Source organism: Vespa velutina, chromosome 3, assembly GCF_912470025.1.
Source record: "Vespa velutina chromosome 3, iVesVel2.1, whole genome shotgun sequence".
Taxonomy (NCBI): Eukaryota; Metazoa; Arthropoda; class Insecta; order Hymenoptera; family Vespidae; genus Vespa; species Vespa velutina.
Window position 1 is genome coordinate 5,628,503 of NC_062190.1, and position 16,452 is coordinate 5,644,954.

Consider the following 16,452-nt stretch of genomic DNA (forward strand, 5'->3'; position numbering starts at 1 on the left):
AATTCGGACGAGCCAAGATTTTCAAATTAAGGCCGAGTCATGGAGACGAACTTTGCATGCAAATGCGAAGCTGGAAAAGCCAACTGCCTGTGGAAACGCGATTATATCTTACTCCCTCTTGACTCTTCGACGTTAGAACGTAATGCCGTCGTAAGTTTGAAATTTCAGTCATACCGACCGAACGTGGTCTTGCATAAGTTATCGACCGTAATTGACGAGAATCCGATGTGGAAATTTCGGGACGTCGGTACGTTTTTGGATCCCCGATCGATTGGAAACTTTCGGACAGGAAAGTTTCGCTACAGCTAAATACTCCGACTTATTTTCTCTCTCTCTCTCTCTCTCTCTCTCTCTCTCTCTCTAGCTCTCATTCTTTTTTCTCTCTCTCATGACTCGCTTCCTTCCCATTCGAAACTTTTCTTCATCGTGAAAAATCCGGAAAAGCCGTGTTTTTTCCGATATTCCGAGGATTCCGTTTCACAAACGGAACTTTATGGCTACTACTTTTTTTTCCTTCTTCTTATCGATCGCGATTACTTTGTTTTGATTATTTTTTCTTCGTTTATTTTTCTTCTCTCTATTCTTTTTTCTTTTTTTTTCTTTTTTATTTATTTATTCTTTTAATATCATTGTAACAAAAATAAAAGATACGACGAGCATCATCGTTTAGAATCATTTTAAGTGTCGTCGTAAAATTTTATTAACGGTCTCGATAATCGTCAAAATGAAGGACAATTGTCCTTTCGAAATTCTGTCCTCCACTCGTATAAAGATATTGCTGAAATCGTAACGATTTTATCGATGCCGGGGGATTATATATAAGAACGTTTTCAAATGCAATCTCGATGAAAAAGATCAGTTTCGGCTCTGTTCCCAAACGAGAGAAAAGGGGAAAAGAGCCGAAGGAAGATGCGATTGGGACGAAAGCAGAGACCGTGTTGACTATTCAATTGCTCAAGCGCTTCTCCGTGGCATCCTCATTAAAAATAATCGATATCTCAATATTAACAAATGGCCTCGCGTTTTTACGTATTGCCTCGCTCTTTCTTCCCCCTCCCCTTCTCTCTCTCTCTCTCTCTCTCTCTCTCTCTCTCTCTCTCTCTCTTAATCTATCTGTCTCACTCTTGAAAATCAATAAACCGCATTCAGCCGCACGACACCTTCGAATTACACGAGATCCTTTTCACAATGATATCTCCTCGTGTTAAAATATTCAATCGCAAACGAACTCGATCGATAGTTACAAAAGTAAATTTATTGATTCGACAGCAAAAACAATGTAGATATATACAGATAATCATTTCTAAAGCTAAATAATTTTATTACATTTTTCTTTCTATTTTCAAGCTACTCGTATCAGTATAGCGTATTGAAAAAAAGAAATTCATCGATCGATTAAACGAGAAAAAAAAACTCCGAAGTCTAGATATTCTTCGTTGACTTTACAACTTTTAAATGAAATACTACAAAGAAAAAGAAGGCATAAATTAATTCATTCGGTCGACGGGAAGAAAAAGAGAAATAAAAATGGCTGACGCCCAAACGACCATGGTTTCGATGGTAAATGGGAAATGGTGGTGATCGTATGACGTCGCAAACGATTCGAGAATCGAAAAGACATGAGAAAAAGAGAGAAAAAGAAAGAAAGAGAGAAAGAGAGAGAGAGAGACAAACAGACAAACGATGGTCGAGCCGGACTCGTTGGCTTCCAGGCAACCCATAAACCTTTCCCCACGTAATCTAGATAGCTCTATAGATTTCTAATAAAATAACGCATTAAATCAGCCACGTACCGACTGATTGGCCAACCCAAAACGAAATCGGCATAGATCCGACGTCCAGACGCATATCCATCGTGATTGAATAGCGACATTTATTATCGTCGATCGAAGATTATTAAATATCGGAACTATCCGTCTATATGCGAGCAAAAGGTCTTATTGGTATTAGCAGCTACATAGATCCATTCGTAGGAATTTCATCGTCGATAAAAACAGAAACGATACAGACAAATGGAAGTAGAAAAGATGGATTTTAGGTTTAGGAATGATTACGTTATTGGTAAAAGAAATGTTTGTCGAAAGATTCTCGAGTAAAGGAAAAGAAGAGAAGAAAAGAAGTATCAGCTTTTCTATCTGACAATCGAGTATAACTTCAAATAAAATCCCTGACACTCGTGAACAATGTTAGACGTCATTGTTCGTCTAGATTCAGCTTTACCAGACGATAAATTTTCTTCTCGATTTCGCAAATCCCTCAATCGCGTTTGAGAGAAGAATTTCGACTATTTTTCTTGATCTTTTCGTAAAACGAAACGACGTAAGTCCTATTCGTTGAAGTCGAAGTCGAAACCGAAGTTGAAGTCCAAGCACGCGTATAAAAAGACGTGCTTCCTTGAGCAGTAGTAGCCCGGATAATTCGTGACATTCGATGTCCAGAGAATTGTCGTACATACATAGATAGGTAGGTACATGTCCTGGTTGGTACAGATCGCTCGAAGGGGCACGTCGTCCTCGATAGAAAGTGGATAAAGAGCTGGACCCGAGAAGAAGGAGTGAGCAAGCGAGAGAACGAGAGAGCGAGCGAGCGAGTGGAATAAATTCTTGTATCAAGATTCAAATAAATGCATTCGAAACCGCGAGCAAAGTTGTATCCCACGGGAAGGTATAGGTACGGTTGGTAATACCAGGACACGTATCTCCAGTTTTCCTCTTCTCTGCCCTTTTCTTCTTCCAACGTTTCTCGGCCGACCACACCGGTTCCAACTGAATTTGCTAAAACTATTTCGATCGTATGTTCTTCTCCCTCACGGCGTTAGGAATACCATAAGAACGAATAAACGATGGGGAACTTTTAAATAGAAGAAGCACTTTCCCGATTTCTTACAATTTCTTTCAATGTGTTTATCTCGTCTTCGAGTAAATTTAACTGTGTATCTTTTTATATATATATATATATATATAGTTCTTTTTCTTTTTTACAAAAGAGAAGAATTATTTTAAATGTATCATTTGAAGACTTTTAATGGTCTAATGGTGATTAAAGAGAAGTTTCGAATTTGGTCATTTTTAATTTCCGAGAAATTCCCTAGAAAGAAGACGGAGTCGAAAACTGTTCGCCTTTTACTTCTTTGCCAAAAGCAAACAGGCGATAACTAGAGAAGTTGTTGCCAAGTTAAATAGTCGGACGTCTCGAGAGGCGCGAACCTCTGTAAAACAAATAAAAATTACATAATATTTGCATCGAAAGAGATGGGAAAGGGGAAGGGCGGATCTTAAAGAAAGTCCGTTTCCGTTGAAAAAAGTTCTTCTCCTTGGCTACGCGAGTAAAATTCGTTCGGTTGTGTCTCCCCGAAGAAAACTAGAGTAAGATAGAGAGAAGGAGAAAGAAAAATGAAAAGAGTGTGGAATCAAATTCCAATATTTGAATGGAAGCAGTAAACATTACTGCTCGCTCAGAAATTTTATCGTTGGCCCTGGGAAAGATCGCAGTTCGACATTACCCTCGAACCAACACGCTTCTTTTCACTCGTCAGGCGTCGAAAAAGGTTCTCGATTCGGCCAGGGCACCTTCTCGCTCGATCTAGCACAATTTCAGTTGACGTAACTTCAAAGCCGCTTAATCCTCTTAACGAAGCCATATCGAGGACCGAACTGGTGAAGGAGGAGGGGAGGGGGGCATACGAGCTTTCGTCTCGTTTCGTCTCTTCTCTTCTCTTCTCTTCTCTTCTCTTCTCTCTGTTCTCCTTCTTAACCCTATGTTATATCGTAACTCTAACGCGAGAATTAACCTTAAGGGCGAAGACCGAAAATTTCAATCGACATGTTCAATTTTTTAAAACAAAACTTTAGAACTATCTAAAGTTCTAGAGAAAAGCAGAAGATTTTAACATCTTGCGAATTTTTTTATGATCTCTTTATGTTATGAATAGATAACAATGTTACCTCCATGAGTGATATAAAAATGACAAGTATCTCTTCTTTCACTTTCTTTCTTTCTTTCTTTCTTTCTTTCTTTCTTTCTACCTTTTCTTTTTTCTTACATTATTTTTCTTTTCTTTCATTTTATCACACCGAGTACATGTTAATTTATTCGCAGATTTAGTTCCTTTCCACTTAAAGTCTCCCATATTTTCTCACGATCCCAAAGGACCCTTTCCTTCGTCGTATACATTTCCCGCTTTTTCATGACGACGTTCGTGGAAGCGTCGGATTCTCGAGGAGGTTAAAGAAGAGGGAGAAATGGAGATATAGAGGGGCTGTGAGCTAGAGTTAAAGAACATACTCGACATTTACAATTCGGTTGGAAGTTTCGCTGGAATCGAAAAGGACAAGAAGAAGAAGAAGAAGAAGAAGAAGAAGTAAAAGTAAAAGAAAAAGAAAAAGAAGAAGAAGAAAAAGAATAAGAGGCAGACACACCGCCATCATTGCCGAACGACGTGGTGCTTTATTATCATATGTTTTTACTCGCCACTTCTATCGAGAATATTCTCCCATGCTTTTATTCACGGATGGAATTCTCCTTTCCCATTCGTCGCTTTTATTCTTCCTTTCTTCTTCCTTTCTCCTCTATTCTCCTCCCACCATTCTTTTTATCCCCCTTACATTCCCCTTTTCTTCTTTCAACTACCGTTCTCTTTTCTTTCTTCGAGCGACCCGTTTAACCCGCGCACACGTACAGAGAGTTGTATTCGTTTGCCGAAGGATTACCTGCATCAACGCGAGCCTGCTGTAAGATCGATAAAAGGGTGGCGAAATCTTTGGAGAGTAACTCAATCGAAATGTAACTCGTTCCTTTTCACTCTTTCTTTCTTTTCTCTCTCTCTCTCTCTCTCTCTCTCTCTCTCTCTCTCTCTCTTTTTCTTCTGTATTATACTTTGGAATTGATTTTAATGGCGTTACATCTACGGAAATATAAAATCAAATATTTTATCGATGATTTTAAGGGTAACTTTTTATCTTGATTAATTCTTCACGATATTTCTATACCCTTTATAATCCTTCAATTTCTTTTCAAAATTTGAACATTACGAAATTGAAACAACAGCGTACATCACTATTCGTCAAAAATATTTCAAAGCACATTTGTCTATAGGAAATTAATGAGCCGTAGGGAAATTGATCAATTTGAAATGACTAATATCATAATACGATTTTACGATTGATCGACAGGATGACACAAGAGATTCATTGGTATTAAGTCGACAGAACCATATACGATATCTTTCAACAACAGATCAATCGTATTATAATTTATAAGATGTCATTTGATCTTAGTAACGTTTTAGTTGGATCATGTCAAACAAAATATCTATCGTGAATCGAATTAATAATAATATTGAAATGACTTTCGTTTCTTTTTCGTTTTCATAAACCCAAATACAAAAAGAAAAAAAAAAAAAGAGAAAAAGAAAAAAAGAAATAGAAATAAATGAAAAAATAAAAAAGAAATAAATAAAATTCTCTTAGACAAAAGAATATGCGTGTAAACAAAAGCTTTTACTTCGCACCTGTCGACGGAAGATAAACCTACTAAAAAGTCAGCATTTTTCGTCTGGCAAAAAAAGAGATGACCGTCGAGCTGGCATTTTCATTTCGATACACGCAGAATAATTCACTTTATCAGCGGAATATCATAAAACGAGATAGATCCGAAACGAGTCCGTAGGCAAATTTGAAAATTTCGATCTCGCGCTACGTCAACGCATCGATCTCGAATTAACAAGTGTAGTAGTATGGTAGAAGGAGAGGTAGAGAAAAGGTAGGGTGGGTATTAAAGTGGAAAGGGTCGAACGTTGTATCATGAGCCGATAATAGACGACAGCGTCGAGCGTCATTACAAAACACGATGCGCTTAGACCCGATTGAGGGAGTACGAAAGAGAGAAAGAGAGAGAGAGAGAGAGAGAGAGAGAGATGAAGAGAGAAAGAGGGATGGGGTTAGAGGTACAGTGGTCGTAACATTCCCCGCGTATCACGCATGGTGCACGGACGGAACGTTCGTAAATAACCGATACCTGGCGATTCGCCCGAACGAAATCGGCAATCGGCACGGTGAAACTTCGGTCTCGGAAAATACCACTAGCTCGAACAGTATAATCAGCCGAGAGTGTTATCGCTTTTGCTCGACCAATGGCCGAGCACGTATCATTGTCATTGCGTTGCCTTTTGTGCGGCCATCACGAGAGAGAGAGAGAGAGAGAGAGAGAGAGAAAGAGAGAGAGAGAGAAATAGAGAGATAGAAATAGAGAGGACAGAGGGAACAATAAATATGTTATTAAAATTAGCATAACCCATTTTACCATGGGAGCAAAACGGCACATTTTGCAGTTAATTTTCCAGTTATCTAGATAATAATCTCGTCTATGTGCCACGCTGAATTGACCTTTTATAGGAGCTTGAACGTTAGTGACGTTAGTAATAATAATTATAGTAGTAATAATAATAGCAAAAGTAATAATAGTAGTAATAGTAATAGTAGTATATTATATAATAATAATAGTAGTAGTAGTGGTTGTATTAATAGTAGAAATAGTAGTAGTAAGTAATAGTAATAATAGTAGTAGTAGTAATAATAGTAAGTAATACGGTAGTAATAATAGTGGTAGTAATAGTAATAGTAAGTAATAGCGGTGGTAATAGTAGTAGTACTAGTAGTAGTAGTAGTAGTAATAGTAGTAGTAGTAGTAGTAGTAGTAGTAGTAATAATAATAGTAGATAATAGTGGTAGTAATAGTAGTGATAGTAGTAATAGTAATATTAGTAGTAATAGCAGTAGTGATCGATTAGAAAAAGAAGATGAAAACGTTTAAGTTTGATCAAATACGATAAGTGGAACGAGAACGTGCGGTAAAAAGGGGAAGGGAAAAGAGAAGGTAGAGGTGTTCGCTGTTGATCCCGCGTGCCGTCATAACGCCACGTAACATTAATAAGCGGTTTACACGACGAAAATACGAACCGACCGGGAACGAGTTTGGAAGGAACACCGAGAAAACGCGTTATCACGATAACCCGTTTCATTTATCGGCCTCGATCTCGAAATCGAAATCCTCTCTCGAATCTTTGAGAGCACCAGCAGCAGTAGCAATAGCAATAGCACAAGGTTACTAGCAGAGAGAGAGAGAGAGAGAGAGAGAAAGAGAGGTAAGGTAGAGTTAGAGAGTGAAAAGGAAGGGTGGAATCTCACGATTCCGCTATTGCCACGTAACCACCACCGCCAACCACTACCAACCACCCTCTTTTCCTTCTTCTCCTTCCTTCCTTCCTTCCTTCCTTCCTTCCTTCTCCCTTACCAAGTTCCTTACAGGCAACCCTACCACTCGCTAAGACCCACCCCATCGACAATTAGTTCGCGCGCCCGGCAGTGAGTGCACTTAGCGAAAAGTAAGCAAACTCAACTCCCCTTGCCCTTCTCCTTTGCTCTCTTTCTTCCTTGTCTTTTTCTCTCTCTCTCTCTCTTTTTCTTTCTCTTTCTCTTTCTACATCTCATGTATATGTGTGTGTGTATATATATTTCCACATATACAGATACAATACAGATATAATACCAACTCAAATTTCCTCACCAAAATAATTTCTACGATCATGGCAAAGTTCGATTTTGATAGTTGACGCCAACTTGTCCAGACGACAACAACGATCATACGTATATTGAAATTTTCATATCGATACTCTTTCATTCGATGTGACTCACCGATATATCGGTAGATCGCGTGTACGAAAATACCTACTACATATCTATCTATCCGTCTGTCGACGTCGTTGTCGTCACCGTCGCCGTTAGAACGGCTATCGTAAAAATACACTCGTGTACGTGAGCCGGAAGATGAAAATATCAAATCGATGAAAAATATATACACTATGTAGGATACGTTGATACGTGGGAAGAAAAGAACCATCTATATCAGTTGTTTCGTTTCATCATGGTTTATCATTTTGACAATGAGTCTTCTTAGCAATTTCGTATCACATACACGTGAGTGCAAATACACCATTCTCTTTAGATACCAAAAAAAAAAAAAAAAAGATAACAAGGACAGAGAACAGCGACTACGGCATGATGTGCGATCAAACGAAACGAGGGAAGTGACATCCTGCCCAAGTTGTTACTTACTAGATTGATGAAGCTCACACTCTAAGACCATTCATTCCATCCCATCTTCTTTTTTTCTGTTTTTCCTTCTTTCTCTTTTCTCTCCTCCTCTTTTTCTTCTTCTTCGTCTTCTTTCTTCCTTCATCCAAGACGATATTCTTCAATCTTTCTACTTACATGATCACGTTTACCTGAGCGATCGTATACTACCAATGAGGCCGGCTACAAAGATTTTCACGCTGACGCGCCCCTTTTTTCGCCATTTCGTAATTAATGAGCCGTTCGGAGTTTTCTAGCTGATAGACGAAAAACGATCCGTGACGTGTAGCTAATCGAGAGATAAAGGACGAAAGTTCGCATAGATGAGTGAGCGAGTGAAAGAGTGAAAGAGAAAGAAAGAGAAAGAGAAAGAGAAAGAGAAAGAGAGAGAGAGCAAAGTTTCAAGCAACGGGATCGAAGATTCATAAAAAGATTGCGTTGAGTTCAAAACGAAAGGAAAAAAGAGATCTCGGGAATGGATTTAAGATAATAAGTAATTCTCTTCTACCTTGATTAATCGATTTGTTCGTTACATTACAACGTGATAATATTGACATTAAAATATATTAACATTTGATCATTTCTACTTATTGCACATAAGAAAATCGATTTAAGTTTTATGACGTTTTGAAAGTTAGTTTAGTGCCTCTACAAAGCTCGCTACTCAAAGGTTAAAACTCAGTGCTTAAAGGGTTAATTAAACGTATACTTCAACAGAAATACTCAAATACGCGTAGACCGTTCCCAATTAGATTCCTCTAATTGCTCGCGAGGATAACGAGCTCGCGAGATACGCCTCGACCGTAACGAAGCCATGGATTCAGAGTAAGAGACGCGCGTTCGGGCCGAGCTCAAAATTGAAAAATCTGAAAAAAAGAACATTCTACGGTATCCACCTACGTCATGCTCGCACAGCAGAAAGACAGAGAGAAAGAGGGAGAGAGAGAGAGAGAGAGACAGAGACAGAGATAGAGATAGATAGATAGAGAGAGAGAGAGAGAGAGAGAGAGAGAGAGAGAGAGAGAGAGAGAGAGAGAAATAGAAAGCACTTTCGAAATTTCGAAACGAACGGACAGGGAAACGGCATCGCTGTCTCTCTTCTCTACAAGCACGGCAATTTGGATCATCGACGCGTACCTCTCTTTTCATTCTCACGTCCATCGTGAGCGCGGACGTGTGCACGCCTGGCAATAAATCCAGACTTACTCTTCATCCTATCTCTCGGCTTTGTCGTGTGCTCGCGCCACGGGAACTCCGGGACAGGCATTGTCGCGGTTATATCGACGTCGAGGAAGAACGGAAAAAAATGTGAAAGAGAGAAAAAGAGAGAGAGAGAGAGAAAGAGAGAGAAAGATAAAAAACGTGTCATGGGGCGGTTCTCGATGGAAGCTGAATTAAATTCTGAGATTTATCGCGTCAATAACCGTGCATTAATTTACGATTTTTCGAGGGCTGCACGTGGTGAGAAATAGAACGAAAGAGAGTAGAGAAAAAGAGAGACAAAGTGAAAGAGTAGAAGGGGGTGGTTACACGACGCGTAAATTCACGGCACGCCGTAACAGCGATTGTTTCGCCTTTCGTGGCGAGATATAGCACTAGGAAAACGAATGAGGAGTGGTGGTATAGATGGATGAAAGAAGAGTGGGAGAATTTTGTTGGAGGAACGCTTGAAAACACGCAATAAGAACACATGGCCGCATAACGCATACCTATACGCGTTCGCACGCGATGAGGCACTCATGAGGGTGGCTTGAAGGGGTGGCTTTGCTATAGGCTGCCGCGGTTACTTGCTCGTATCACACTCTCTCTCTCTCTCTCTCTCTCTCTTTCTCCCTCTCTTTCCTTCCCCTCTTCATTCTCTCAGCCTTGCTCTTTCGTTCTACTACGACAGTATTCGTGCACGTGTTCCGTCTCTAAGTGTATATATATATATACACATACATACACACACATTTATATATAGACATATCTATATATATATATATATGTGTGTGTATGTGTGTGTGTGTGTGTGTGTGTGTATGTAAGTGTATGTGGAACGATGCGAGACGACCCTAAGTGTGGGCAACGACATATGCGACTGGCGTGTTCCACATCTAACTTGTATTGACCATTACTCAACGTTCCGTGTTCGTAAGTTGTGTGGCAACCGCTGCCATTCACCGAAAGTCGACGACGTTAACGGAAGCGGCTTGCCGAGCCGCGAAATCTATGGGAAAAACTTAATGTTGAACTTCTTGAAAATAAAAAGAGAAAAGTAAAAATGCAAAAATTAAATTGCTCTTTGGTTAAGCTTAATATATATATATATATATACCTTACTACTTCTATTTTTGGTTTTCTCTTTGATAAAAATAAATTCCTTCCTATATCGAATAATTATCGAAGATCTCGTAAGATTAGGAAAAATTTGTAAGATAAATTACTTTTTAAAATTCTTCCTTAGTATAGATTAATTATCATGATCTTTAATACGTTTGATTTTTTTAAGGTAACGATTAGCAGCAGAAAGATTTCCTCGATTTTTCTCGTCTCTTTCATATTCTCTGTTCGTTAATGACGTCAGACGCGTTAATAAAAGATGCGTTCATTAATGACGATGGATTAATTACAGCGACATACTCGGTGCGTGAAAAAGGCGTCGAGTTTCTCTGATCCTTTTTTTCTTTTCTTTTTTATACGCCTAGAGATACATATACATACAGGTAATAGTAGTATATAGAGTACATACATAGGGATAGGGACGAACACCGAGATTTTTCATGGTACGCCGTGGGACCGCAATTTCAGGAAATCTTCGGATTGCACAGGCGGAAGAAAAGTCTTTTATCCGGCTCTTCGAGATTTCCCTTCGTTTTCATTATTTTTTCTTTTTTATCTCTCTCTCTCTCTTTCTCTCTTTCTCTCTTTCTCTCTTTTTCTCTTTCTCAACTACTAACGCCTTCCTTCGCTTTTTCTGCTTTTACACATACATACACATACACTCTCGATGGTAATTTCTCTTTCTCCTTCTTCTCTTCTACTTTCTTCAACTCTTCCTTCCTTCTTTCCTTCTATTTCTCTCTTTCTCTCACACCCTCGTCTTCCAGTTACCAGCAGCCATTTCCCTTTTACGATTTCATTCGCGCACAGTACGGAAAATAATATTTACCAGGCTTTTTAAGTCTAACGCGTTAAATCGCGGTGCCACGGATTACACGTTTAACGACTTTTCTCTTTTCCGTAACGCGGAAAGAGAGCGAGTCTTTTCATTTCAAAACGGAGAGACCAGTCCCCACAGAAAGGAGCTACAGACGGGAAAGTAGTGCGATTGAGTGTAAGAGAGTGAGAGAGAGAGAAAGAGAGAGAGAGAGAGAGATAGAAAGGGTACGAAAAAGAGTTGAGGAAAAAGAGTATGCACGACTTTAATCCCTTTGATTCTTTTCGCAAAACGAATGCCTATGATCTAACATGTTTTGCGAATGCTTTCAGCCGATAGGCACTCCAGTCACTGACCTCTTTTTATTTCAGTCATGAAAAAAGAATTATTTTACAAATTGCAAGCTTCGAAGCGCAAAGTTCGCTAATATCCTCGAAGGTAAAATGTTTCTAAAAAAAAAAAAAAAATAAAATAGGAAAACGAATAACGAAGAACCCTCCAAGTAGTTTCTTCAAAATATTTTGAGAGTTACTACTTTCCTCATCTTATCATCAATGTATATTAAAACACTCGAATCACCTGAGTGTAATTCTTGGAAGATAAAAATATCTATCGAAAAAACATACAAATTATTATCTTTATTATTATTTTTCTCTCGCGGGTGCATCGTACATATAAAAATTTTCTAATCGATTCTGACGATTAAGCTAAAAGATCGAATCTTTCAAAGATTAAATCTTCCAAATGAGAACTTCCTCAGGAACTCGAAGGAAAATATGTTTTAAAGAAGATCAATTTTTTCATTATTATTATATAAATTTTTCAGTTTTTCTTATTTCTATATACATTAACAATATATTACAACATATATATATATATATATATATATATATATTATATACATATATATTACAACAAGTGTTTCTTGATACTGAGATTGATACAAAAATTATTTTATTTTTCGATGCAAAATCTAATAAAAAACATATGGTACAAATGATAAGTCATCTTTTAAAAACTCCTAATCTCCGTTACTAGATACTTGGATGCTGGAAATACAAAAAGACCAAAAGAAATGATAGGAGAAAGAGAGAAAAAGGGAGGGAGAGAGAAAAAGAGAGAGCAAGAGAGAAGAAACGTGCACGATTTCAAAAATTTTATTCGCATCGCATGCCAGGCTCCACCGGTCGAAAGAATATTTTATTTAAGCTTCCTGCTATACCTTCAAAACGGCCCTCTGACCACGAGATACACCCCAAGCCTCAGGGTATTCCTAATTTTCTCTGGCAGACACCGCTGGAATCTTAATTATGAGGAAGAATTCATGGAAGTCCAAACCAGGCTTATTCCCTTCTCTATCTATTTCTCTTTCTATTTCGCTTTCTCTTTCTTTCTCTCTCTCTCTCTCTCTCTCTCTCTCTCTCTCTCTCTCTCTCTCTCTCTCTCTTCCCCTTTCTCTCGGTCTTTCACATAAGTACGCAATGCTTTTCTTTCAAATATGAGTACTTCTGAATTCTTTGACGTATTCCGAGAAAATCAAGAATCGTATTTTCGAGGATCGTCCCTTTGGTACGTAAGGGATACGTTACTTATGAAATTTCTTTGATATATGTATGCATCTGTATATCTCCGTAATAATATTCCGCAAGTAGGGGGTCATATAGCCTCAGAATACGTGCGATGCATGCTTCCAAGAGTCAGCTGATTCAAGAGACACGTTCCTTAAAGAAAAGGAACTGGAAATAGGTCGATTCATTATTCTATCAAAATCTATGTTTTATATATATATGTTTTATATATATATATATATATATATATATATATATATATATATATATATAACATATATATACAAATATAAACCTTTCTTCTTATATATATATATATATATATATATATATATAACATATATATACAAATATAAACCTTTCTTCTTATATATATATATATATATATATATATATATTTTTACTTTGTTTACTTTGTATTTATTTGATCGATTAAAGTACATATTCCATAGAAGTAAATGTCCAGAGATATTTACTAATAAAGAAAAAAAAAATTTACAAGAGAAGACCCATCGCTTAATAGCTACGTTACTTCAACGTCGCTTACATTTCTAAGAAAAACATGAGTTTAGAAGACGAAAAAGCTAGAAACGGTAGGAACGAAGTAACACATTCTTTTACTCGTATACTTAGAGCGTATTTGTTTTATACTCGTACCTTCCGAGGGCTGTTAGCCTTCTACGTCGTTGGACGAACGACCAAAGCTAAAACTTACTTGTTCCTCGTTCTACTTTTTTGTCTTTTTCCTTTTTTTCTCATCTTCTTCATCTTTTTTTCTTAGTCTCACTTTTTTTTTCGCATCGGCAAGATGACCTTAACGAAACGCAATATAAAACTTAATGCCATTGTCTCGTTTTACTACGAGCTAATGTTTAATCGTAATCATCGTTTGTAACTTTCTTTTTTTTTTTCCTTTTAATCTTTACTAACATAATCGTTTTCTTAATGTTACAGGGATTGCAGAGTCGTCAGAGATCCACAAACCTTCAAGTCTAAAGGCTATGGATTCGTGTCCTTTGTCAAAAAAGCGGTAAGCGATATTTTTCTTTTTAGAAAAAAAAAAGAAAAAAAAAGAAAAAGCACCAGTCTAAACTTTACCACTGTAACCACCACTCATTTTTTTTTTTCTTTATTAATCAAAAACTTTTGGCAAAGATTAACTTCTTCCTATTAGAAGAACTCGTTGCCGAGATAATGAGCGAACTTGAACAAAAGAACAGAGCCTCGGCAACGATCGTAAACGTAGGACTTTACATAGATAGACTCTTCTTCTAAACAAACTTATCTATCGATCATCGTTTCGAATGCACACATTCTCCAACAATATATACACATACATATACATATATTCGCACAATATCGTCATCGTATATGCTTGCTATGACAACATCGTTTCAATGGCGATACGGCACCTGTTCCATTTCGATGCAAACAAATGACGAAGTTTACGACGATCCATAAAGATCGAAATCGTGAGAAATTAACAGCGGCAAGTTGAAAGTTGGAACTGGTCTTTCGATGTTCAATCGATGGAAATAGTAGGGATACGAAGAGATGGTTGGCCAGAACCAGAACGTTGCTGGCGGAAGCAGCTTCAGGGTTTACAGCATCGTTCTTGGAGCAGAGAGAGAGAGAGAGAGAGAGAGAGTGAGAGAGAGAAGGAGGATGATAGCGAATGAGCAAACGAGTGAGCAAGAGAGAGTAAGTCCGAGTTTTACTGTACCCCACCAAAATCCGCGACGTAAATCACGACGAAGTTAGATGTACGGCTGAGTAAAAGAAGGCTTTCCCCCGTTTATGGCGAGGTTATTCGTCGAGGCGGCCGAACCCGGAGGTAGAACCTTCCTTCGTTTCCCCTCTGTTTTAATGTCCTATCGATCTGGACCACCGCCGGCACCTGACTCACACCCACGGTATTACTATTGCCGAAGTATAAATTTCCCGGGTGTCTCCGCTAACCTCTAGGAACACGCGAAAATTTCTCCTCCTCCTTTTCTCTTCTCTTCCTCCATCCCTCCGTTTCGAGCTCTTCCCCCTTTCTCTCTTTCTCTCTCTCTCTCTCTCTCTCTCTCTCTTTCTCTTTCTTTCTCTCTCTTTCTCTCTCAACCACTATATCCTTCGAGCACCGGATACACGTATCTAAATCGCGTACTCTGATCGCACAGCCAAACGACATCCCCTCCAAACTCTTTTCTGTGATCTAGTACTACTACTACTACTATAACTACTACTACTAGTACTACTAAAACCAACAAAAATACGAATTCCTTGGATTCTATACTGGACGCTACTCTTCTTTTCCGATAGCATCCACATTGTCTATTTCTCCCTCTTTCTTTCTTTTTAACGAACAAGATACGATATCTTTTATTTCTTTTTCTTTCTCTTCTTTCAACCTTTTTAAATTGTTGAAACGATCGAAGATTTCGTTCAATCTTCAAGAATTTTCTTCCAAAAATCTTTTCATGGATTCGATGAAGAATAGACATTTACCACGAAAGAGAATGAAAAATTCGAAAGCAACTTTTTTCTTAAAAGCCACGTAAGCCGTCATTGAGCAGTGCTCATAGCAAGCCAGCATGACTTAGTAATATATGCAAAGCAGTTGGGTGTCGCTTCGGTCAGAAAGCTTTATGACTGATCGGTAATGTCTATACACAGTCGTCTTCCATATAAAGTTATAGGTTCAAGTATGAGAAAAAAGATACCTACAATCGTCTTCGTAGTTTAACAAATTCGAACTGAACGAAAATTCCAAAATGTTAAAGTGAATCATAAAAAGAGAAAAAGAGAGAGAGAGAGAAAGAGAGAACAATATTTATTGCTATTATGACTGTTATCCTTGTCTTTATTATATATCATATAATAAAATAGAATAAACGATAATAATTGGCAATAAAAGTAATAACATGACTATAATAAACTTAATATGGAAATATTATACGGAAAGAGAAAAAAAGAGAAAGAGAGAGAGAAAGAGAGAGAGAGAGAGAAACGACATGTTGAAGGTGGAGCACACTAAAGGAATACGGAAAGAGAAGCGAGAGGAGAACGTTGATATCGACCGGAGTTTAGAATCGGCTTAGAGCTGAGCGTTCGGTCTCGCGGTCTATCTAGGCTAACCGCGCGAATGTGCGGCATCATATCGGGAATGGAAATTCGAATCGGAAATACTTTATCCTACAGGAGCACAAATGTCGTGGGATAAGGACCGTGGAGTAGTGGGAAAGTGGTTAAGGTGCACGACTCTCGAAGAAGAAGGAACGAGAAGAAAGAGAGTGAAAGAGAAAAAGAGATAGAAGCAGAGAGGTTAAAGGTGGAAGAGGAACGAAGAGAAAACTCCTGAGTCCTTCGAATGGCGCAAACGGTGGGGAAAAGGGTGGGAGAGCTCACCACCCTCTTTTCTCCAACCACGCGTTTGCGAGAAGCTTTTCGACGGTCAACCCCTTCCGCTGGAATTTCTCAATGGCGGGAGTATTTTCAGCCATCTCTTCTCTCTCTTTCTCTCTCTCTTTCTCTTTTTCTTTCTTTCTTCTTTTCTCTGGCTCTCGGCCTCTTTTTATCTCATCTTTTCTCAACTCCAAAGCTTCGTCCAAGCAGCAGTCGAATAAAATAA

At 38.2% G+C, this 16,452-nt stretch overlaps 1 protein-coding gene across 13 annotated transcripts in view; it reads left to right on the forward strand.

Annotated features, from left to right (window-relative positions):
* LOC124947720 (nucleolysin TIAR-like) overlaps positions 1-16,452 on the forward strand; it is a 506,703-nt gene that overhangs the window by 450,157 nt on the left and 40,094 nt on the right. For all 13 annotated transcript variants that reach the window (XM_047490256.1, XM_047490261.1, XM_047490260.1 and 10 more), the window contains one exon: positions 13,791-13,866. In XM_047490256.1, coding sequence (XP_047346212.1) covers positions 13,791-13,866 — 76 coding nt within the window. The remainder of the gene's footprint in view (positions 1-13,790; positions 13,867-16,452) is intronic.